This window comes from Mesoplodon mirus (genome assembly GCF_964341445.2).
Source record: "Mesoplodon mirus genome assembly, chromosome: 1".
Taxonomy (NCBI): domain Eukaryota; kingdom Metazoa; phylum Chordata; class Mammalia; order Artiodactyla; family Ziphiidae; genus Mesoplodon; species Mesoplodon mirus.
The window spans coordinates 80554381-80580737 of NC_138976.1; the positions used below are offsets into that span (position 1 = coordinate 80554381).

The 26357-nt window shown below is 38.7% G+C and overlaps 1 protein-coding gene across 1 annotated transcript in view; it reads left to right on the top strand.

Moving 5' to 3' along the window:
- Nucleotides 1–26357, top strand: part of TMC1 (transmembrane channel like 1) — a 391450-nt gene that overhangs the window by 331867 nt on the left and 33226 nt on the right. The window contains exons 14-18 of the mRNA XM_082624767.1: nt 14819–14961; nt 19408–19552; nt 20171–20365; nt 23133–23312; nt 23438–23599. Coding sequence (XP_082480893.1) covers nt 14819–14961; nt 19408–19552; nt 20171–20365; nt 23133–23312; nt 23438–23599 — 825 coding nt within the window. The remainder of the gene's footprint in view (nt 1–14818; nt 14962–19407; nt 19553–20170; nt 20366–23132; nt 23313–23437; nt 23600–26357) is intronic.

Sequence of the window (26357 nt, forward strand, 5' to 3'; positions counted from 1 at the left end):
ATATGAAAATGAGCATCACTTGATTGTGGTACCCAAATAAGTGTTATTCCATTGTAGCACTAGAATGAGTATTACACTTCGAGCTCCCCTAGGTGGGGATTATTGTCATGGCAGGGACTCATTTCTGCCCATTGAAAAATCATTTTGGAGTGTGATTCAATTCTGTGACAACAATTCAATTCCACACATTCTTTTTAAAATAGTGGCCAGATTAGAGATGTTTGGAAATGTATAGGATGAGAAAGTAGCACAGTGGAAATTGGGGAATTAGTAATTCAGGAATTTTTAAAGAGTAGAAAATGAGAATAAAATTTTATGTAGACTGGGGAATGAAGGAAGGAGAGAGACAATAAAGTCTTCATGTTTATAGAATTAATATGCATATATTTTACAGATGTTTTGAATTCTACCCTCAACCTCTCTAAATCGTGAGCTTCCTAAAGAGCGGCTTACATCTGCTGCATCTTCTTTGAAGCCCTTAACATAATACTCAACCAACAGAGGCTTAATGAATCTTGTTGACTGGGACTCCTGAGCAAGGGGGAGGATTTATAGAGCATTGAGATAAGAACCAGAGAAATTTATGTGAGCAGTACCAGCAAATGTAAACTTTAGGAAAGTTTCTCAGTCTCTGAGTAAACAAGGCAGCTATACAATAAGCATAAGGCAGAGCGGCAGCCCCAACTTTGTGGCCTTTGGAATCTTAAATCACACCCGTCAGTTGGAATTTTCATTTCCAGTCAACATTTATTTATGGAATATAAACAGGCACTGGTTTTACAAAGATGAATGTGACATGGCTCTTGACCTCAAGGTAGTCATGACAGTAGAAGAAAGATACATAGGCAACTAGTATACAGTGTGTTCCACACTTAGTAAAACGATGGGAAAAAAAAATACTGGGGAGCCCTGAGGAAGCGGTTGTCAATTTTGCTAGGGTGTCTGGATTTCAGAGAGGAGATAGCCTCTGAGTTAGATTTTACTTCTTTTATTTCTTCTTTCTATCACTTCACCTTCCGTCTCTCTATCTTTATCTCTCTCTCCTTCCCCCCATTTACATTTCAAATAATTTATTACTATGTACCCCCAAACTATTTTTATTTCTCATTCTCTTCCTCTGATTAGTTAAATAATAAGCTTCCAGTCTGGTTAATAAGAAAAAGAACTAATAATATTATTGGCATCTTCTGTTGTTTTAGTCATATCAGAGAAAGGAAGAACTAAAAATATGAACAAAAGGCCTTTTGGCTTTTAAACATATATTTTTGAAGTTTCTACACTTATAAATTTGTCAAGTAACTGAAAGAAAAAGTTTTGCAAACAATGTCCATTTGAGATTTTAAAGGTATTAATAACTTGAGGAAGACAAAGAGGAAGGTGGCATTAAGAGAGCTGCTAAGGGATGTACTAGAGGGTCTAGGAGGTGAATACAGGAGGAAACTAGGAGAAAGGTTTGGGCAGTGAGTGTGCTCACCAAGATTTTATTATTTCCCTCGACAGCTCTCATGTCCAGTTTGGTGAAATACTATTTACAATGGATAGAAGAAGATGGAAACAGGAGTATCCTATGATACTCACTTTCCTTTATAACTCTAGGCCAGCCTAGAAATTATTCTAAGACAATGAGAGATTATTAAAAGGTCAAGAAAGAGTCATCAAAGTGTTATTATTCACTTATTTCTTTCTTAATTTTTCTGTGTACTGTGATCGCTCTATTATTTGACATATCACAAAATAAGAGTTTTAGGAGAGTGCCCTTAGATCTTCTATCCCATGTCCCACATTATAAAGTTAGGGAAACTTTGAGTCTCAGAATCATTTTTAGGGTCTTATGGCTAATAAAAGCCTCCTAACGTAGTGTTCTTTCTATGTCTTGTATCACATCTGTAATTTTTCTGTCATAATTTCCAACATCCTTCTCACTGACGGTTTCTGGAACACAGGCTGACTCCATTTAATGCTGTATCTCACAAGGGGAGAAGGGGTTGAAGCAGTTAGATCCCATTTCCACCTTTCATAATAAACATGCAATTCCTAAATTAGCTTCTCAAATAGAAAGTTTCAATATTTACTCCTTTGCCTGAATTCTTTACTTGCTCCTTAGAACAATTACCTCATAGAGATGCCCACTCTGTATTATAAGATGATCTAAGTGGACAGCCCAGTATTTCATCTGTCATAGCACCATGGAGGAAGCCATTGTCCAGATGTCCTTGAGATCCCTGGAAACTCAGAATTCTGCACTTCCGGAGAGCCCAGAGATGCCAGGAGAAAAAGACATGTTTCAGGCCCAGGGTAGAGATGACTGGTGCCTAAATGATCTAATTGGAACATGAGCTGGTTTTTTGCATCTAAGAAGATTAATGTACCAGCTTAGCTAAGCAATGCCATATAGATGCAGGTGAAGAGAAGCAGAATCAATTTATAGGACACTGTAAAATAGATGCAAGCATGACCTCTTGTGGTAGAAGAGCCTATAGGTTGGGAAGGATCAGAAAACCTTTGGGCTGGAGGTGGCGAGGTTGTGCAGGGGGAGCTGCTTCTCTGTTGAGTTCATATTAGAACCTTGGAACTTCTCTCTGGACCCCCTCCCCTGGAAGTATCCCCTTGGAGCTCAGTGCTCTGTCACCTATAGCATGTATCATAATTCATCCAAATTCCCTTTAATTAATAGCAGACAAGTACCATGTGATATATGCAAGGTCAGCCAGTCTTATGGCCTCTCAAGGTCACCATTTACAAAGCACCATATTATTTATTTATTTATTTTTAATTGAATACCTAGGGATGGGTCTTACTGAACAGGAAGAAAGTACGTTTTATTAAAATAGTAAGAAATAGGGAGATTGTCTAATGTGCATGTTAGGAATCAAATTGGCAGAAGTAGTATTATTTGAAGCAGTAGAATTAGAACGAGTTTAAGTCCGTAAGAAGAGGATGTCTTTCAGATGAATGGATAAAGAAGATGTGGCACATATATACAATGCAATATTACTCAGCCATAAAAAGAAACAAAACTGAGTTATTTGTAGTGAGGTAGATGGACCTAGAGTCTGTCATACAGAGTGAAGTAAGTGAGAAAGAGAAAAACAAATACCGTATGCTAAAGCATGTATATGGAATCTAAAAAAAAAAGATGCTACTGATGAACCTAGTGGTGAGGTAGTAATAAAGATGTAGACATAGAGAAAGGACTTGAGGACGTGGGGTGGGGCGAGGGAAGCTGGGGCAAAGTGAGAGTAGCATAGACATATATACATTACCAAATGTAAAATAGTTAGCTAGTGGGAAGCAGCTGCATAGCACAGGGAGAACAGCTTGGTGCTTTGCGATAACCTAGAGGGATGGGTTAGGGAGGGTAGGAGGGAGGCTCAAGAGGGAGGGGATATGGGGATATGTATACACATATGGCTGATTCACTTTGTTGTACAACAGAAACTAACACAGCATTGCAAAGCAATTATACTCCAATAAAGATGTATTAAAAAGAAAAAGAAGAGGATGTCTTTGTTGGCAAGCTATTTGGAGACATGAGAATGATGTAGGAATGATAAAGAGGAAGAGACTGTAGAGCTTTGGTATTCTCGAAGGGAGAGAGGGAGGAACTGAGGTGGAATTTGGAATGAGCTTGAGCTGATATCAGACAGTGAGATCATATGGGTAAAGATTGAGTTGTGAATAAAGGGAAATGCATTTAGCTTTCCAGCTTGAGAGCATTTTGTACATTGCATACTGAGATAAATGGTGAGTCAACTTTGCCTCCCCTTTTCCCCTGGTCATCATAGATATGGGAGGTGGGGGGAAGCCCTAGAAAGGGCAGGAGAGGAGAGTTAACACCCATTCTGTGTTAAGCAGGCACATACATTAAATTTTATCTTCATGACAACCCTTTAAGAGGAAGATCAGTAATCTTTTTAGAGTTGAGGGGATTGGGACTCAGAGAGGTTAGTTTCCCAAACACAGCACAGATAATGAAAGGAGGCATTGAAATTCAAACTAAAAGGTGGCTGACTCCGGTGAAAAATTGTTTGTTGTACTCTAACATATCACCCCAAGCCTATTCCTTCTGCCCACTTTTGCCACATCTCATTCTTGAGGTCTGACCTCAGAGGACACTGTCACAGTCTAAAGGTTAACAAACAGCCTTTCAGTTCCTTATTTTATTGGCATCAGTGGTTCTTTTAAGTAGTGATATTCTAAAGTGAGAGCATCCTCTCTCAGGTAGTCTCAGTTCTCTAAGTTCCTTCATCTCTTATTGTACTGGCCACATTTAGAAAAGATATTTTTGCGATTCACATATGGAATGATACATCTTTTCTTTAGGAATGTTTCAGTAGTTCAAATACGTCCTTGTTTTCAGGGAGCTCCCCTTTTTAAAACTGAGGAAAAATTGACTTACAACATTATATTCATTTCAGTTGTACAACGTAATGATTTGATATTTGTATATATTGCAAAATGGTCATCACAATAAGTCTAGTTAGCATCTGTTACTGTAGTGAGTGGCCTCATGTGTCTTATGGGTGAAAATGGGAAGATAATGAAAATATCCAAGTTTCTGGCTGGGGTAACTGGGTAGGTTGGTGGATCATTCCCTGAGATAGGAGGAACAAACGGGTTTGGAAGAACTTTTTTTTTTAACGTTTATTTACTTATTTATTTATTTATTTTCTTATTAGTCATACTTTTTTAAAACATCTTTATTGGAGTATAATTGCTTTACGATGGTATGTTAGTTTCTGCTTTATAACAGTTATACATATACATATGTTCCCATATCTCTTCCCTCTTGCGTCTTCCTCCCTCCCACCCTCCCTATCCCACCCCTCTAGGTGTTCACAAAGCACTGAGCTGATCTCCCTGTGCTATGCGGCTGCTTCCCACTAGCTATCTATTTTATGTTTGGTAGTGTATATATGTCCATGCCACTCTCTCACTTTGTCCCAGCTTACCCTTCCCCCTCCCCATATCCTCAAGTCCATTCTCTAGTAGGTCTGTGTCTTTATTCCCGTCTTACCCCTAGGTACTTCATGACATTTTTTTTTCTTAGATTCCATATATATGTGTTAGCATACGGTATTTGTCTTTCTCTTTCTGACTTGCTTCACTCTATAAGACAGACTCTAGGTCCATCCACCTCACTACAAATAACTCAATTTCGTTTCTTTTTATGGCTGAGTAATATTCCATTGTATATATGTGCCACATCTTCTTTATCCATTCATCCGATAATGGACACTTAGGTTGCTTCCATCTCCTGGCTATTGTAAACAGATCTGCAATGAACATTTTGGTACATGACTCTATTTTTTTTTTAGTTTCTGCTTTATAACAAAGTGAATCGGTTATACATACACATATGTTCCCATATCCCTTCCCTCTTGCGTCTCCCTCCCTCCCACCCTCCCTATCCCTCCCCTCTAGGTGGTCACAAAGCACCGAGCTGATCTCCCTGTGCTATGTGGCTGCTTCCCACTAGCTATCTACCTTACGTTTGGTAGTGTATATATGTCCATGCCTCTCTCTCGCTTTGTCACAGCTTACCCTTCCCCCTCCCCATATCCTCAAGTCCATTCTCAAGTAGGTCTGTGTTTTTATTCCTGTTTTACCCCTAGGTTCTTCATGACATTTTTTTTTCCTTAAATTCCATATATATGTGTTAGCATACGGTATTTGTCTTTCTCTTTCTGACATACTTCACTCTGTATGACAGACTCTAGGTCTATCCACCTCATTACAAAGAGCTCAATTTCGTTTCTTTTTATGGCTGAGTAATATTCCATTGTATATATGTGCCACATCTTCTTTATCCATTTATCCGATGATGGACACTTAGGTTGTTTCCATCTCTGGGCTATTGTAAATAGAGCAGCAATGAACATTTTGGTACATGACTCTTTTTGAATTATGGTTTTCTCAGGGTATATGCCCAGTAGTGGGATTGCTGCATTGTATGGTAGTTCTATTTGTAGTTTTTTAAGGAACCTCCATACTATTCTCCATTTTGGCTGTATCAATTCACATTCCCACCAGCAGTGCAGTAGTGGTTCCCTTTTCTCCACACCCTCTCCAGCATTTATTGTTTCTAGATTTTTTGATGATGGCCATTCAGACCGGTGTGAGATGATATCTCATTGTAGTTTTGATTTGCATTTCTCTAATGATTAATGATGTTGAGCATTCTTTCATGTGTTTGTTGGCAACCTGTATATCTTCTTTGGAGAAATGTCTATTTAGGTCTTCTGCCCATTTTTGGATTGCATTGTTTGTTTTTTTGTTATTGAGCTGCATGAGCTGCTTGTAAATTTTAGAGATTAATCCTTTGTCAGTTGCTTCATTTGCAAATATTTTCTACCATTCTGAGGGTTGTCTTTTGGTCTTGTTTATGGTTTCTTTTGCTGTGCAAAAGCTTTGAAGTCTCAGTAGGTCCCATTTGTTTATTTTTGTTTTTATTCCCATTTCTCTAGGAGGTGGGTCAAAAAGGACCTTGCTGTGATTTATGTCATAGAGTATTCTGCCTATATTTTCCTTTAAGAGTTTGATAGTTTCTGGCCTTACATTTAGGTCTTAAATTCATTTTGAGCTTATTTTTGTGTATGGTATTAAGGAGTGTTCTAATCTCATACTTTTACATGTCCCTGTCCAGTTTTCCCAGCACCACTTACTGAAGAGGCTGTCCTTTCTCCACTGTACACTCCTGCCTCCTTTATCAAAGATAAGGTGACCATATGTGCATGGGTTTATCTCTGGGCTTTCTATCCTGTTGCATTGGTCTATATTTCTGTATTTTTGCCAGTACCATACTGTTTTGATTACTGTAGCTTTGTAGTATAGAAGTCAGGGAGCCTGATTCCTCCAGCTCCGTTTTTTGTTCTCAAGATTGCTTTGGCTATTCACGGTCTTTTGTGTTTCCATACAAATTGTGAAATTTTTTGTTCTAGTTCTGTGAAAAATGCCAGTGGTAGTTTGATAGGGATTGCATTGAATCTGTAGATTGCTTTGGGTAGTAGAGTCATTTTCACAATGTTGATTCTTCCAATCCAAGAACATGGTATATCTCTCCATCTATTTGTATCATCTTTAATTTCTTTCATCAGTGTCTTATAATTTTCTGCATACAGGTGTTTGGTCTCCTTAGGTAGGTTTATTCCTAGATATTTTATTCTTTTTGTTGCAGTGGTAAATGGGAGTGTTTTCTTAATTTCACTTTCAGATTTTTCATCATTAGTGTAGAGGAATGCCAGAGATTTCTGTGCATTAATTTTGTATCCTGCTACGTTACCAAATTCATTGATTAGCTCTAGTAGTTTTCTGGTAGCATCTTTAGGATTCTCTATGTATAGTATCATGTCATCTGCAAACAGTGACAGCTTTACTTCTTTTCCAATTTGGATTCCTTTTATTTCCTTATCTTCTCTGATTGCTGTGGCTAAAACTTCCAAAACTATGCTGAATAAGAGTGGTGAGGGCTTCCCTGGTGGCGCAGTGGTTGAGAGTCTGCCTGCTGAAGCAGGGGACATGGGTTCGTGCCCCGGTCTGGGAAGATCCCACATGCCGCGGAGTAGCTGGGCCCATGAGCCATGGCTGCTGAGCCTGCGTGTCCGGAGCCTGTGCTCCACAACGGGAGAGTCCACAACAGTGAGAGGCCCACGTACTGCAAAAAAAAAAAAAAAAAGAGTGGTGAGAGTGGGCAACCTTGTCTTGTTCCTGATTGTAGTGGAAATGGTTTCAGTGTTTCACCATTGAGGACGATGTTGGCTGTGGTTTTGTCATATATGGCCTTTATTATGTTGAGGAAGGTTCCCTCTATGCCTACTTTCTGCAGGGTTTTTTTTTTTTTTTTTTGCAGTATGTGGACCTCTCACTGTTGTGGCCTCTCCCGTTGCGGAGCACAGGCTCCGGACACACAGGCTCAGCAGCCATGGCTCACGGGCCCAGCCGCTCCATGGCATGTGGGATCTTCCCGGACCGGGGCACGAACCCATGTCCCCTGCATCGGCAGGCAGACTCTCAACCACTGCACCACCAGGGAAGCCCTCTGCAGGGTTTTTATCATAAATGGGTGTTGAATTTTGTTGAAAGCTTTCTCTGCATTTATTGAGATGATCATATGGTTTTTCTCCTTCAGTTTGTTAATATGGTGTATCACGTTGATTGATTTGCGTATATTGAAGAATCCTTGCATTCCTGGAATAAACCCCACTTGATCATGGTGTATGATCCTTTTAATGTGCTGTTGGATTCTGTTTGCAAGTATTTTGTTGAGGATTTTTGCATCTATGTTCATCAGTGATATTGGCCTTTAGTTTTCTTTCTTTGTGACATCTTTGTCTGGTTTTGGTATTAGGGTGATGGTGGCCTCGTAGAATGAGTTTGGGAGTGTTCCTCCCTCTGCTATATTTTAGAAGAGTTTGAGAAGGATAGGTGTTAGCTCTTCTCTAAATGTTTGATAGAATTTGCCTCTGAAGCCATCTGGTACTGGGCTTTTGTTTGTTGGAAGATTTTTAATCACAGTTTCAATTTCATTACTTGTGATTGGTCTGTTCATATTTTCTATTTCTTCCTGATTCAGTCTTGGCAGGTCGTGTTTTTCTAAGAGTTTGTCCATTTCTTCCAGGTTGTCCATTTTATTGGCATAGAGTTGCTTATAGTCGTCTGTTAGGATGCTTTGTACTCCTGGGGTGACTGTTGTGACTTCTCCTTTTTCATTTCTAATTTTATTGATTTGAGTCCTCTTCCTCTTTTTCTTGATGAGTCTGGCTAATGGTTTATCAATTTTGTTTATCTTCTCAAGGAACCAGCTTTTAGTTTAATTGATATTTGCTATTGTTTTCTTTGTTTCTATTTCATTTATTTCTGCTCTGATCTTTATGATTTCTTTCCTTCTGCTAACTTTGGGTTTTGTTTCTTCTTTTTTCTCTCATTCCTTTACATGTAAGTTTAGATTGTTTACTTGAGTTTTTTCTTTTTTCTACTTTTGCTGGATCCCATAGGTTTTGGATTGTCGTGTTTTCATTGTCCTTTGTCTCTAGGTATTTTTCGATTTCCTCTGTGATCTCTTGGTTATTTAGTAACGTCTCGTTTAGCCTCCATGTATTTGTGTTTTTTTACAGTTTTTTTCCTGTAAGTGATATCTAGTCTCGTAGCGCTGTGGTCAGAAAAGATGCTTGATATGATTTCAATTTTCTTAAATTTACTGAGGCTTGATTTGTGACCCAAGATATGATCTATCCTGGAGAATGTTCCATGTGCACATGAGAAGAAAGTGTAATCTGTTTTTGGATGCAATGTCGTAGAAATATCAATTAAATCTATCTCATCTATTGTGTCATTTAAAGCTTGTGTTTCCTTATTAATTTTCTGTTTGGATGATCTGTCCATTGGTGTAAGTGAGGTGTTAAAGTCCCCCACTATTATTGTGTTACTGTCGATTTCCTCTTTTAGAGCTGTTAGCAGTTGCCTTATTTATTGAGGTGCTCCTGTGTTGGGTGCATATATATTTATAATTGTTATATCTTCTTCTTGGATTGATACCTTGATCATTATGTAGTGTCCTTCCTTGTCTCTTGTAACATTCTTTATTTTAAAGTCTATTTTATCTGATATGAGTATTGCTACTCCAGCTTTCTTTGGATTTCCATTTGCATGGAATATCTTTTCCCATCCCCTCACTTTCAGTCTGAATGTGTCCCTAGGTCTGAAGTGGGTCTCTTGTAGACAGCATATAGATGGGTCTTGTTTTTGTATCCATTCAGCAATCCTGTGTCTTTTGGTTGGAGCATTTAATCTATTGACGTTTAAGGTAATTATTGATATGTATGTTCCTATTACCATTTTCTTAATTGTTTTGGGTTTGTTTTTGTAGGTCCTTTTCTTCTCTTGTGTTTCCCACTTAGAGAAGTTCCTTTAGTATTTGTTGTAGAGCTGGTTTGGTGGTGCTGAATTCTCTTAGCTTTTGCCTGTCTGTTAAGCTTCTGATTTCTCCATCAAATTTGAATGAGATCCTTGCTAGGTAGAGTAATCTTGGTTGTAGTTTCTTCTGTTTCCTCACTTCAGGTATATCATGCCACTCCCTTCTGGCTTGTAGAGTTTCTGCTGAGAAATCAGCTGTTGATCTTATAGGAGTTCCCGTGTATGTTATTTGTCATTTTTCCCTTGGTGCTTTCAATAATTTTTCTTTGTCTTTAATTTTTGCCAGTTTGATTGCTATGTGTCATGGTATGTTTTTCCTTGGGTTTATCCTGTATGGGACTCTCTGTGCTTCCTGGACTTGGGTGGCTATTTCCTTTCCCACGTTAAGGAACTTTTTGACTATAATCTCTTCAGATATTTTCTCGGGTCCTTTCTCTCTCTCTTCTCCTTCTGGGACCCCTATAATGTGAATGTTGTTGTGTTTAATGTTGTCCCAGAGGTCTCTTAAGCTGTTTTCATTTCTTTTCATTCTTTTTTCTTTATTCTGTTCCACAGCAGTGAATTCCACGATTTTGTCTTCCAGGTCACTTATCCGTTCTTCTGCCTTAGTTATTCTGCTATTGATTCCTTCTAGTGTATTTTCATTTCAGTTATTGTATTCCTTATCTCTGTTTGTTTGTTCTTTAATTCTTCCACTTCTATTAAACATTTCTTGCAGCTTCTCGATCTTTGCCTCCATTGTTTTTCTGAGGTCCTGGATCATCTTCACTATCAGTATTCTGAATTGTTTTTCTGGAAGATTGCCTATCTCCATTTCATTTAGTTGTTTTTCTGGGGTTTTGTCTTGTTCCTTCATCTGGTACATAGCCCTCTGCCTTTTCATCTTGTCTGTCTTTCTGTGAATGTGGTTTTTTGTTCCACAGGCTGCAGGATTGTAGTTCTTCTTGCTTCTCTGGGAGAACTTTTAAAATGGACTGAGTTTAAGGTTCTTGTGGAACATCCAAGTGGAGTGAGATGTGTAACGGGTATTGGGCATATGATCTAGAATTCCCACCATTAGTGTCAGTTGTGGATCATGGCACAAAAGGCAAACAGAAGTTTTCTTTACAGAAACCAGCATGGTTAAAAAGGCAGTGTGGCATAATGAAAAGAACTCAGTCATGGGATTTAGACAGACTTGGATTTGAATCCTACCACATACTACCTGTGTGATATTAGACAACCACTCTGAGTCTTTTATGCATGGATGGGCACCAAAAAAAACTGTCTACTTCACAGCTTTTTGAGGGCCAGAGTTCACTGCCTAGGGTCCCATAGACAGGTAGAAGTTCATTCCCTCTACTGAAAATGAGAGGATCTGTGAAGGCTCAGCTCAGCTTCATTGTAATCTACATGCTTCCTAGCTTAGAACCGTATAACATCAGTTTTATAACTCTGGATCTGGGTTGGAGCAAAAGGAAAAGAAACTCGGAGGCGAGCAAAGCATTAGATGGAACTTGGCAAGTCTGGTTGGAGAGAAGGAGGGTGGCCGGGGCCTGGATCTCAGCATGTACCACAGAAGTGGCAGGCTGGCTGCTATTCTTATAAAGTTGGTCGAGGTTTGTTTTGGGTGTTGTTAGCCATCTCACTCCTTGCTTCTCTCCCATGTCCTGAGCGTATCAGAATTTAAATGATGTCATTCCCTATCTTTCATCCACACTTGAAGCTTTCTTTTTTATTTATTTATTTATTTATTTAATTTTTATTTTTTTATTTTTATTTTTTATTTTTTGCTTTATAACAAATTTAATCAGTTATACATATACATATGTTCCCATATCCCCTCCCTTTTGCGTCTCCCTCCCACCCTCCCTCTCCCACCCCTCCAGGCGGTCACAAAGCACCGAGCTGATCTCCCTGTGCTATGCAGCTGTGAAGCTTTCTTTAACACTAAGGTATAAATGACTGATAACAGCTCAGAGAAAAGTAGAAATATACTCCTACTACTGTGGTACTACTTCCCCTTCACATACCCTCAGCAGGCACAGTTCACAAGTTATAGCTTCCTTTCCTACTAGTTCTGACTTCACGATTTTTTTTTCAAAATAATGGTCTGACAGTTACTACAAACTAAAAAGGCTTACTAAGGATGATGAAACTCATTTACCGTCATGGGGATAGAATGTTGTCTTTCACAGTGAGTATTTATTTGTAGTGAGAAACACCAAAGGGATGGAACTCTAATATAATTTCAGGTGACACATACTTATAAAGGGGACATTTGCATGCAGAACTTTTTCTAGGGGCCTCTGTAATCCAGTCTCCCACTCCATCTATGTATAGTATTTGGCAAATAAGTTCCCAATAAATAAGTTCTAGACAAATAAATACATGAGTTGATTCCTAGCGACTGCATCATCAAAGCTTTCTCATAGATGTGTGTTGGTTTCTGTGGACTAGACCAGCTGCAGCATTCAAACAGAAATTAGAGTCTTGGTAGACAATGTGCAAGCATGGAACCTAGAGTTGGACAGGAATTTTCTGTGCTCATTTGAAACTTGGCTCTGACTGTGGTTTCTCTGTCACAGATTTTTGGGATGGGAGAGTGCTCCCACAGGGAAAGCCATGTGCGCTGACATGGAAACCGAATGGAACCTTGGCTAGGCTAGGAGTCGTTGCTATTTTAGTCACTTCCAGATGTCTGCTATTGGAGTTTTAAGGGAAAGGGAAAGATGTATGGTGTGTGGTGGGCCACAGGGTGGAAGGGGAGGAGGAGACCTCTTTTAAGCCTTTGTGTGTTTAAAACCACCCCTCAATATGCTACTGAGATGGATTGGATAAGGCTTTTAAAAATTGTGCACTTCAACAGTACCTCCTCTTTTGTTCACATGCTTCACTGCATATGTAGAAATAGATCAACTGAAGAAACCTTTGCGAAGTAATCAGGATTCCAAAAAAAGGGCTCTTACCCCCACTGGTTGTGATCTAATATTTATTAAGTACAGCCATTGAACATCTGCTGAATGACACATACACCAGGTGAGTTAGCTGCCCCAGAAGCTACTGTGCTAACCTAACAAGCTCACCAGATATTTGTTACATATCTACTTTCTCCTTTCATGTTATTTTGGAGGTGGCTTTTAATCCCAATACTGTCATTATGAATTAGAAAAAGAAGTCAGGTTGTAATGTTTATGTATGTGATGATGAGGCCCTTTGAAATCTTTTCAAAAGGAGTATCTAGATCCTTTCCAGGAGGTCCTGGCACCCACTCTGAACCAATCCAGGGGTCCAGGGACTTCTTGTTTCTTTGTTTTGCTGGGTAGATATGGCATTAGTATGATACAAGTCCTGGTAGGCAAAGAAAGCATAGGAGAAACAGTATAGCACAGCGGTTAAGCATATAGATGTGAATTAGACAGACCCTGTTCAGGTTCAGACTCTGTCACGTACTAGCTATGTGAACATGGACAAGTTACTTAACTTCTTTAAGGCTCAGTTTCTTCATCTGTAACATAGGTGTAGAGCTATTTAGTCTTTTTCAGGTGGGGAAGTGGTGGTAAATAACAACCTCTACCTTGTCAACCCAGGTTGTGAGCTAACCAGAAATAAGACAAAGGGTTAGACAGATGGAGGTCAACATGCCATCTTTATTATTGTTAAAGCTGATATTAAAGAATATGGCATCTTTTTATGGGCAAGTGGGCTTCAGAGGCAGACCTTCCTACCCAGCAGTCCTAGACCAGGACAGGATGCCCCTCACAGGGACAGAGCACAGCATGGGATCTCAAAGGAGGAGGAAGAGTGGTGCCCCATCTCATCCCCATTCCTCACCCATGCTCTACTGTCAGATGAGTTTCTCCTCCCTGGGGTTAGTATGAGGCAGTGGAGAAGGGCTGGGAGTTTTACAGTTATGGTTCTTCTCTACATGGCAAGTAACAAGTGTAGAGGAAAATGATTGCCCCTAACGGTAGCCACTTCAAGAGGGTTCTTGTGAGGATTCTGTAAGAAGAAGTAAGGTGTTCAGCACATGCTACTGGCTCAAAAAAATTTATTGATTGATATTATTACTGCAATTATCTTCTCACTTCACAAAGCATAGTAGTTTTAAGTTATTGTCAGAGAGATGAAGTCAGAGAGAAGCTGGGGAAGTGGATATATAGTAATACAGAAACAATGCTGCCAAGCTAAGAGTGAAGAACACAGTGAATGAGAGAAGGAGAGAAAAATGAAGACTATTATAAGGGAAGCAACATCAAAATATGCAATGTTCTGTGTATAGAGAGCAGTTACTCAGGTGGCTTTGGAAGATGGTTATTCCAACCCTGGCAGATAATTTTTGGGAAACAGCATGTAATTTCATGAATAAACATGCTTGTTAGGGGATAATAGTCTTGATGAATGGAAGGTTGTGCATATTGGTTCCAATGTCATCTCACCTGCTCCTTGTTTTTGCTAAGTGTGAGCTGAGATGTGGCCTCTGTGGTTTATGGAGAACAAATCTAACTGTGGCTCAGGTGACTGGAAGTGGAAACCTGCCATGACACTTTGAGGAAGCACGTTTCAGATCCTCCCCCCAATATTAAGCAGGCTCTTAAAATTGTACATTTAATGACACCATGAAGTGTGTTTTGATGTTTCAATCAGTGGGCATTTCACGGTAATGGCTCCACAGCTGAGCAAGCCTATATTTGGTTAAAAATTTGGCCTATTTAGTAGTCCCTGAATTTCAAGTAAACCAAGAGGCTGTCAATCAATGTGGCAGCTGAAACAGTCACTCCATGAAGCAAAACAATAGGGCTCATGTCAGAGCCATCTCCCAAGTTTGAAAATTAATGTCATTTTGTTATTCCTCTTAGAAGTCGATCTTTTTTCTTTGAGTTGCTCTTCACAGCATCTGCTAAGTGACTTTGTTGTTGGATTTTAGGGGCTGGCTCAATATTCTGTCCTCTTTTATGGCTATTACGACAATAAACGAACAATTGGATGGATGAATTTCAGACTGCCGCTATCCTATTTTCTGGTGGGGATCATGTGCATTGGATACAGCTTTCTGGTTGTCCTTAAAGAGTAAGTTTCATTGGTCTCTTGGGAAGCAAGCAGTGATTTCTGGAATCAAATGGAAAAATTAATTTGAGAATTGGATTTTTCTTTTTTCTGTTTCATGTCTAGAGAATGCAGAGTATTTAAGAGATAAAATGTGTTTTTAATACCTACACTAATGTTAGACTATTACATCTCCCAAACAAAAGGGTTGAACACAAGTGCAGGACTTTGATCATCTCACTGGGTCACAGTGATGGTTGCATGCCTATCCTGTGGTTAAGCATATTTTAAAATTGTGCTTTTTTGTACTTTAAGGTGTGAATCAATGTTTCAAACAAGACAGGGAAACAGCTGCTGACCCCTCTTTTTGCATACAGAGAGGTTTGTGACTTGCAGAATCAGCTCAATAGACAGAATCTGTTGTTCTCTGTTCATTAAAACAAACAAACAAACAAACCCAGAATAATCACTCATCCAAAAAATTTCAGCTGTGTAAGACAGCAAAAACAAATGGCCCTCAACGAGACCATCATGATCAACTACATAGTCATGTTTTATTTTTGAAGAGGATTTATTAGAGCATGGAAAAGAATTTCATTGGGGAACTGATGAAACTGCAGCTCATTTTTTCTCCCTGTCTGAAATATATTTTTAAAACCTCACTTGAAGACACTGCAGAAACCTGGCACAGTCATTTAGGGCTATAAATAATATGAATAATCCATCCTTTAGCTAATTTTCTGAACCAGTTTAGCAGGCGTTGAAACATCTCAATTAAAGTCTTCACCCTTTTATTTAACTATGCCCAAGGTAAATTGGCCTTTTGCTTCATTTCAGGGAAGGACCTCTACCTGAGGGTCCAAGTCCTCTTGAGCAGGAGCTTTCTGGAACAGTCTTTGGCATGCTTTGTGTCCTGTCCCTGCCAAACTTATTGGTTCCTCCGGAGAAAACTATTATGCTTAGTTTTTAAGCCCTTTCAGGACTTGAAAAAGGCCTTAATGGAGATCCCATATCCAAAATCTTTATCTAGTTGTCCAAGTGTAATCAGAGACCCTAAGTATGTAAAGTATCTGTCTACCTGATCAAGTACTACCACATTCCAAAAAATCTAAGATATTTCTAGTCTTTTGGCCATTTTGATTTGGCAGGACTAAAGTCAAGGGTACAGTTACATTACAGAGGCCTTGAGAGTATCATTTCCCTATTGGTCCTTTAGTCTCCATAGTCACTGAAGAAGCATGTCTATGGATGTCCAAGTCCTCAGCTTCTTTTAGTGACTATGCAGAGGCTACATACCCTAGTGGGCTCTTGAGCCATTCTTCATGGAATCAAATACCAGCTCTAGCCCATTCTAAAAGAACTTTGACAAATTGTTCAACTGCTCTATTTTCCCTTTTCTAATAGAGGTGTAATAACACCTTGATGTTAGGATGGCTATGAGGACAAAATGAGTCAGTACATACAAACACTTAGAACATAGCTGGCATACGGTGATTGACAAATGTTAACTGTGTTATTAGGATTATAATTCATAGGCTTATTGAAAAACTAAACAAAGCCAACATGGTAGGAATTGAGGTCATATGATAGCCCCAACAGTAGGGTAGTCACATATGGTTATGTAGTTATACATTAATAGATTTGCACATTTATTATAATAATTTTCTGGCAGATGAGTGTAAAGCATCTAGAACAGCATTATACAAAGAACTATAAGACCAGATACATATAATTTAAAATATTCTAGTAACTATATTAAACAAATACATAGGTGGAATATATTTTAATAATATATTTTATTTAACTCAATATATCAAAAGTATTCCTTCAACATATAATCAATCTAAAATTATTATTGAGATATTCTCTGTCTTTTTTGGTACTAAGTCTTTGAAATCTTATGTATGTTTCACACTAGTTGCATTTCAAGTGCTCAGTAACCACATATTGCTGGTGGCAAACTTATTAGCTAGTGCAGCTCTACAGGAAATGGCAGCTTTTCCTATTAGCTCAAAGATGCCATTTAGGATAGCTGTAAGGCACAAATTCTACATTTTCCCCCTCAAAGTCATCCATGTTATGCCACCCAAACCAGTCTGATTTTGTTCCCTCCCTCTGGCAGGGGACCTTTGGTTGTTCATTACCAGATTGACAAGTAGTTTAAGCTCACTGGCCTATATGGCAAGACAATTCCAAAGCGATTTATGACTCCTACCCCACTCCTAGCCCCGGGGGCAAGGCTTGGTAGAAGAACAGCTGATGAGATATAAACAGCTGATGAGATTGTTCAGAATCCTATATCATCTCTTTCCCCCACCACTGGCCCCAAACAAATACATTCTTGGAATAAACATGAGTGGCTTTATGGGATACATGACTCAAATCAAGGGAAACTAAAATTGAATACTGAAATCAACTAGGCAACTGGTGGACTTTGCCCTCTTGCCCATATTCTTTGTCTTCAGCATCCTCATCCATAAAAGGGAAGCAAATATCTATATTTGATTAATTAATAGGGAAATTGGAAGGAAAATTAGCTAGATATCCAAGAAAGCACTTTGAGATTTTAAGATAGGGTGACTAACTTTGTTGACCCAGGACTCTCCTGGCTTTAGCATTGAGTCTTGTGCCCTGGAAACCTACTCGGTCCCTGGCAAAGCAAGACTTCCATCATTCCTTGCAAATTATATGTTGAGGTAGCTTCTCAAAGATATAGTTGTTCAAAAATATAACCCCCTTGAAAAAGGAGGAATTTTTGTTTAAGTATGTACACTTTCTTTCTCTACAGACAAGGAATGGAGCTGTACATGAAATATTCTATAGCTATCAGGGCCATCTCTTAGTAAAAATGTGTTGTTAGCAGAGGTTGTCTTCAATATCCTTCCTCCCTTTCTTCACTCCCTTTTAGTATTTCACTCCCTTTCTTGTCAATTCCACATGCTAGATGTTCCCTGTTTGCTTGTCCGGCTAGAGCTCCCTTCTCTTGAAGGCTGTCTACAGCTACAAAATCTTGCCTGTGATAAAGCTCCATTCAAGACTTATCTGTCAAGTGGTCAGTTTTACTTGAGGCCCTGCGCTTTGCTCAGTGACAGTGTAAAAAGGGGTGATGGCATCTTAATCAAAAAAATCATTTTCTCCCTAGGTTAATCCATTGGAAATGTTTGATTTCAACCCTTTTTTGACCTACAAAAAGGCACTTTGTATGGTTCAACATATCTCATGGTATCCTAGCTTGGGTACCAGAATGAAGTCAGAAAACCTAAGCCCTTGACCCACCCCTGTGGTTTACTTCTGTATAATGGCCAGCAAATCACTTGATAATTTTATCCTTCAGCTTCCCCAACTGTAAAAAGAGAATAATATTAACTACTGTGACCTCTTGTTAAGTTTTTGAGAAGGACAAATATGATAATATACATCAATACCATTTGCAAAGGGTAAAGTGGTAGACTGATGTAAGGAATAATTATTTTGGGTTATTTTTCAAACACATTAGCCCATCTGAAATATATAAACCTCTGTAAGGAATAGGACTAAACAGTGGGGGTATTTAGATGACCTTAGAGATACCTGCCAAACTACATTGTCAGCTTTATGTCACTGTACTCCTTTCTTTTTTCAGTTCCACAACACTGCAGTATTTAAAAAACTAAAACCTTGTGGGACCATTTTATAATATATATCATATAATATTTTAATTTTGCACTTTATAGTGGTAGGGGAAAAAAAGGAAGTGGAGTAAGTGGAATATAGATCTTTAACCACTGAAGTAAGTAAATGTACTTTAAACTGTCCAAGCAAAAAAAAAAAAAAATTAAAACATCACTGATTAGAATATATGTAACCACTTGCTATTAAAGTTGTATAAAAATCTCGATTTTTGGTCAAGAGTTGTCGAGTATGGAAAAATTCCATGCATTCAGTGTAATCACTCTTTGGAAGGAGATTCTAAGGGGAATTGAAATCTGTGAAGGAGTTTCCTGATCTGACCTGGGTTAATCCATCCCTAGGCTTCACAGGGTCTGGAAACCAACTAAAATTGTGTATAACAGTTTAAGAGTCTATACATATGTTTTTCCTGATGAGGGGCCTGGTGGTTTTCATCGGATTTCTAAAGAGATCCTTATCCCACAAAAGTTTCAGAGCCTTGTATATGACCCTAGGAAAACAGTTTAGGAAAAGGAATAAAAAATACATAATTTTATATAACCTGTTTAATTGTTAAAATCATCAATGGTTAGTAGTCTTTAAATCTAAGGCCTAGAAAATGAACAGCTTCAAAAATTAAAACAAAAAAAATTTTTTAAATAAACTTTTATTTTCTGGTTATTAGAACAAACTTGTTTGAAAGTATATGTCGTTTAGATATTGCTTCTCCAATTTCCTTATAATTATGATGTTTTGCTATTCCCTAACCTCCCCCTTTCTGCTTGTATTCTGGCTGCTGGATTAAACTTCCTGTTTGTACAGGATGACCAAAAATATTGGTGATGACGGAGGTGGTGACGACAACACCTTCAACTTCAGCTGGAAGGTGTTCACCAGCTGGGACTTCCTGATTGGCAATCCTGAAACAGCAGACAACAAATTCAATTCTATCACAATGAACTTTAAGGTAAAAACACCAACTTCAAGAGCCTTTTCTTGGTATTTCTAAGAGTAAAATTGGAGCCATTCCAAATGGTCTAGGTGGCAAAGGATCTTGACAATTAAAAGAAAGATTAACTCATCATTTCTTCCTACCAGGATCTGGGCAGGGTTCTGATTATGACTGGAAAATGATTGATGACCCATGACAACATTACCTCTCTCTAAATTTGGTAATAAAACAATGCCATTGGCTTGAAACAGCCAACCATTAGTAATCAGAATCAGATATTTTAAATAATAGAACAATGCTCGCTAATTATTTACAGGAATACATTAGCCCAATATTTTAAATGACTCGAAAGTATTATTTTGTAGTTGTTTTAAAAAACTGTACTAGAAGAGACTTTAGAATGAAGACTATCCTAGTAAATATTAACTCAACCAGAATTTGTTTGTAAGAATTCTTCCTTCTCTCTCTTACTTTTTCTCACTTGCTGGCAATATTCACCTGGTTTGTGGAATCCCAGATTCAGTTTACATTTTCATTCCTCACTTTCTGATGTTTGCAGAAACAATTCCTGAGTTCATGATACTTTTTGTAGCTCAGATATTTCTTTTTTCTTTCTGTTTTGCCTGGGTACAGGAAGCTATAATAGAAGAAAGAGCAGCCCAAGTAGAAGAAAACGTCCACTTGATCAGATTCCTGAGGTTTCTTGCTAACTTCTTCGTGTTTCTAACACTTGGCGGGAGTGGATACCTCATCTTTTGGGCTGTGAAGCGATCCCAGGAATTTGCGCAGCAAGATCCTGACACCCTTGGGTGGTGGGAAAAAAATGAAGTTCGTCTCTGCATGCTTTTTATGTGCTTAGAATCTGACATTTGAGATTTTGTGGATTGTGCTTCAATGTTGGGACATGAAATATGGCCGCTCTTTACCTATCTCTGTCATCCTGACCTGAGAGTGAACCAACCTCAGCACACATGTCCCTATTCCAGCCTTACTTCCAAATCTGTCTACTGTCTGTTTTTCTCTTTGTGACATTAGGGAAAGGTAGAGTTGGAAGAGAGATTAGAGCACATATTCCAACCAGTACGTTTTATAGACAGAGATAATGAATCTCAGATTAGGTGATGTGTTCATGGTCTCAGAACCATGGAGAACAATGAGAGTTAAAATTTAGGAATCTTGATTTCAAGCTCAGCACTCTTTCCATGACCCTATGTTGCTTTCTCTGCAGGTCCTGCATCTATCTTTGAAAGATCCAATTGTCCCCTGAATTCTTTGAAGCAGCAATGATAAAGCCCTGGGTTCTTATGTTTATTTCACTGGAAACATTCAGATTACCTCCCCCACTTTGGGCAGGACTGGGCCTCTCTCTGTTTTTCACTAGCAGCCTAACTGCTCCACCTCCTCTCCTTACCCTATTACCTCCCCCTCCAAATGCTATTCAAATGAGGAAGGCCTGCTCTTTGAGAGGAATTAAATATTATGATTGTGATTTGTCTTCAGGGTATCTGCCCATTTAGCAGGTCCAAGAAAAGAGGTCAGAGGTAGATATTTAGAATCAGGAAATCACTGGTCACGTGTTGTTTCTTGGGTCTGTTCCCTTTCATAAAATGTTCTAGAATACAATGTGGCATCATTTTGAACTTGCGCATTTTCAGTGTGGAGATTTAGGCAGTGGGAAGTGTAGATTTCCCACACTGAAACTTCTGCAGAGTCTTGTAGACCAAACAAATTATGAAAGTCTTCATAAGCATAGAATTTCCTAGAAGAATCTTGCACAGAAAATGGTATAACCTACTTAAAACAAAAGGCTCCAAACAAAAACATTCTAGGTATTTCAGACGCAGTAACACTGAAGATGGGAGACCATGTATTTAAGAGCCTATGATGACATAGACATTTCATGGAAACCTGTAAAACAGAGAGTCATTAGGTGGAGTTATTTTACTTATTTAAAACAAAGGGGAACCTCAAAGCATTACTAAGTTTGCTTTCAAAATTATCCTTGCAGTTATGATAGCATTTATAGGCAAAATTATCATGCCACTTTGGTCCATGGTTTGTACTGATCATATTTTTGTATTAATAAACCACAGAAAAGGAGGGATAATTGATTATCATCAAAAGGGTCACTCTTTGTAAGTACTTGTTTAATATCCATCTTAGTGGACCCCTGATTCCTAGGGGCCAACAAAGGTAATAATGGGAATTCGTGAAAAGCTTTATAAATTTGATGAAACAGAATTTAAATTTACCTTATATAAGATTGCATAGCTCTGCCAAGGTTTTACTTTAGGCTGAAATTATATCAGGCTGATTTTATGTTATGTCATGCTGACTTTTAGCTCCTGCTGGTCATACTTATACAATGTTCTTAGTCAAAAGGGAAAAACATATTGACAATTATTTTCTCAATATAGTTTGGTAGTTCTAATCATTCAAAACATGGAGTCTACCAGGTGGAAATGGGAAATGTTAAACAGTGACAGTTTGAGCCAGGTATTCAGGTAAAAACATTGCCAGAGTCACCTGGAACCTTTTTTTTTTTTTTTTTTTTTTTGTGGTATGCGGGCCTCTCACTGCTATGGCCTCTCCCGTTGCGGAGAACAGGCTCCAGACGCACAGGCTCAGTTGCCATGGCTCACGGGCCCAGCCACTCCGCGGCATGTGGGATCTTTCCGGACTGGGGCACGAACCCGTGTCCCCTGCATCGGCAGGTGGACTCTCAACCACTGCGCCACCAGGGAAGCCCTGGAACCTTTTTTAAAACTTTATTTAAAGGTTTTTTTCCCCCATTATAAAAGTAGTACATGCTCTGTATTCTTTTCCTTGACTTAATTTAGCCTAATAATATAATCATAAGTGTGCCAATCAATCTGGAGATAAGGGCCACAGATTTCCAGCTTGTCATATTTTCATTCTCTCTCTCTCTCTCTTTCATAATTCTCTTACCTTTGGCATTATAAGCCAGTTCTTCATTTTTGAAACTTTTCTGCCTTGGCTTTGATGACATTACGCCATGTATTCTCCTTTGTTTTTTTCTGAACGTTCTCTCTGTTTTCTTTGATAAAGTCAATTCCGTTTTCTTTCTTTCTTTTTTTCTTTTTGCCCCTTTTAGTTTGCATTCTCGCAAACTCAGTATTTAGTCCTGGGCCCATCTCAAGGAATTCATCCATTCTAACTGATTAAACTAGCCCATGTGTTGATGACTGCCCAATTAGTATTTCCAATTTGGACCTCATTCCTCAAGCAGATCATTTTCCATTTCCTTTGGAAATCTTGTTGTGAAGTGCAGAATCAGTTACCATGTATAACAGTAAATGTTCTCTGCATAGAAAGTAATGTAAATCGCATCCCTCATTATACTAGGAAACACTATTATTACTGGCACATCTACAAGCTCACACACATGTACGTCTTGAAAATATGAGTTGAATATTGTCTCTGTTGTTTTAACAAGATCAAATTTTAAAAATGCATGAAATAATTTTAGTCTTATAAAATATCAAAGGAATCTAGCTGGAATCTTGCAAATTTGTAGGAAAGCATTAATTTTTAAACACCAATTAACTTGGTTCACCCCTGTGTCTTCTTGTAGATGAACATGGTCATGTCCCTCCTGGGGATGTTCTGTCCAACATTGTTTGACTTATTTGCTGAATTGGAAGACTACCATCCCCTCATCGCTCTGAAATGGCTCCTGGGACGCATTTTTGCTCTTCTTTTAGGCAACTTGTATGTATTTATTCTTGCCTTGATGGATGAGATTAACAACAAGGTAAATCTTGTGTCTGGATTGTCCTTGCCATCAGCATGTTGTTAGATTCCCAGTCTCAAAATTGCCAGAAATGCCTTTGAAATCTCTGTTGTCTTCATTTTTGTTTCCATTCCTCTGCTTTCTAGATTGAAGAGGAGAAGCTAGTAAAGGCCAATATTACCCTATGGGAAGCCAACATGATCAAGGCCTACAATGCATCACTCACTGGAAATACCACTGGGCCACCCTTTTTTGTGCACCCTGCAGATGTACCTCGAGGACCCTGCTGGGAAACAATGGTGGGGCAGGTAATGTCACAAACAGAAGTGCATAACAGTTAATGGATTAAAAAAGAGCAGGGTCACTATTTCTTCCATAAGTGTGGCCTGTTTTTTATTGCTTATTAATGAAAATAGCTGAGACTTACTGACTGTTCACCATATGCTGGCTGTGAATTTCATATATATTATCTCTTGTAGTCCTCACATGCATCCATTCGGGTAAGTAGTACATTTACACCCCTTTTACAGTTGCATGTAAAGGAAGGATATTTTAAAATGGTCTGAGGAAATGTTTACTATCTATCTGTGTTATAATAAAACACCCAGATTTAGATACAACCCAAGTAAATATTTAAGTGGGACTCTAGTTAGTGTTACCTTTTTTTTTTTTTTTTTTTTTTTTTTTTGCGGTATGCAGGCCTCTCACTGTTGTGGCCTCTCCCATTGCGGAGCACAGGCTCCGGACGCGCAGGCTCAGCGGCCATGGCTCACGGGCCCAGCCACTCCGCGGCATGCGGGATCCTCCCAGACTGGGGCACGAACTCTTGTCCCCTGTATCGACAGGCAGACTCTCAACCACTGCACCACCAGGGAAGCCCCAGTGTTACCTTTTTTCCATAAAAAAAAGAAAAGATTCTTTTAGGAACATACACTAATACTCATTTCAATAATGTTAATTTTTGTCAAATAATTGCCCCTTAAGCATGAAAGGAAATACTATTTTAGGTTTGTTGTTTTCAGATGACTGTATAAATGACCCCAGTCCAAGACTAGTGGTATTTTAGCAGATAAAAGAGATAATGTTTCATATGGCTTTCTGTTCAATAAAGGGAAACCAAACCAAACAAAAACAAAAAACCTACTTCAGGTCTCTTATTTCTATACATATCCAATTTATATTTTGAAAAGCCTTTAATTTTATCTCATTAGGATTGACATTCCTCATGTGCACTTCATAAACTGATTTTGAACTTTGGTTCATCCTTGATGGACAGACATTTTAAAATATGTCATAGTGCTTCTGTCTGTCAGACAACAGTTCAGTTTCAGCAATAATGTGGTCTTTGGGAAATTATTTGAAATAATTTTTTACTGTGTACTTACTTTTTTGTAAGATAAATGGAAAATTGAAAGTTAGCATTAGTCTTATGAAGCTAATTTAAACAAATACAGATATCATTAGACGCCCTCAGCTTTAGATACTCATCTGACTTAAGCCACTCATCTGTGATTTCAATTGTGGGAAAAAGTAAGGAAAATGGATATAATGCTAGACAGACATCACTGAAGACCAAGTCCAAAATGTATGATATAAGTAAGAATTCTATTTTATGGGCCTCCCTGGTGGCGCAGTGGTTGAGAGTCCGCCTGCCGATGCAGGGGATACGGGTTCGTGCCCCGGTCTGGGAGGATCCCATATGCCACGGAGCGGCTGGGCCCGTGAGCCATGGCCGCTGGGCCTGCGCATCCGGAGCCTGTGCTCCGCAACGGGGGAGGCCACAACAGTGAGAGGCCCGCATACCGCAAAAAAAAAGAATTCTATTTTATATTTTAGGCTTTTAGGGACCAGATAAACCCTTCCCTTTCCAGTTACATGTTATTAAATAATTGATTTTCAGACATGCACATTTCAAACACATTTACAGGAACATACTATGTATGCAATAATAAACTAAATGAAACCTGCCTGCACTTGGTAGAGAGATGCTTGTGATACATGATGTGGTAGACAGAATAATAACCCCTCAAAAACGTCCATGTTCTAATCCCTGGAAACTGTGAATATGTTACCTTACACAGTAAAATGGACTTTACCAATGTGATTAAGTTAAAGATCTGGGGATAGGAAAAATATCTTGGATTATGCGGTGAGCCTAACAAAATCACACATGCTTATAAATGGGAGACAAGAGTCAGTCAGAAAAACTGGCTGTGACAGTGGAACCAGAGGTTGGAGAGATGTGCTTTAAAGGTGGCGGTAGGGGTCCATGAGCCAAGGAATGCAGGTGGCCTCTGGAAGCTGGAAAAGGCAAGGACACAGATTTCGCCCTGATGCCTGCACCTTAATTTTAGGCTTCTGAACTCCAGAACAGTTTATGTTTATGTTGTTTTAAGCCACTAATTTTGTGGTAATTTCTTACAGCAGCAATAGGAAGTGAATACACAGGAGTATATGGGTTTCCATGTTTTAAAACTTCTTGAAGCAAAATCTGGTCACGGCACTTAACACAAGTCTGTTTGATCACATCTAGGCTGCTCCCTAAATCTTCAGCAAGAGTTGAGAGAAGTGGAAAAATATAAAGTGTAGTTTTCACAAACTCAAAGAGTTTGAGATATTCTCTTATGTACATCCTAGAATGCAGACTGGCATGAGGGCTAAGCAACCTACCCTTTACCAGGCAAACACCTGTTAAACAAGATTAATAGAACTAAGTATAAAGAATAAGGTGGAAGCTGCTCACTTCTGAGGCAGAGGCAGCAATTTATTAGACATGAATGTCATGCAATCTAGAATACTTATTTTCTGATTATGCAGAAGCTTCTGGGATGCTCCCACACACACTGAATTAAAATAAAGAAAAAATTATTTAATTCTTCTTCTTGGGAGCCCTTGTACCATGCCGCTTGTCTTGTCCTTTTTTTTTTTTTAAATCCTGTCTCTATCTAGTGGTTTTCCTTGCTTCATCATCTTTTCTAACTGCCATTTGTAGTTGGGTTTCCCTTTTCTCTTTCACCTTCCTTTCTCTAAATGAACATTCAGCGCTTGTGGGAAAGTCTGCAGGAG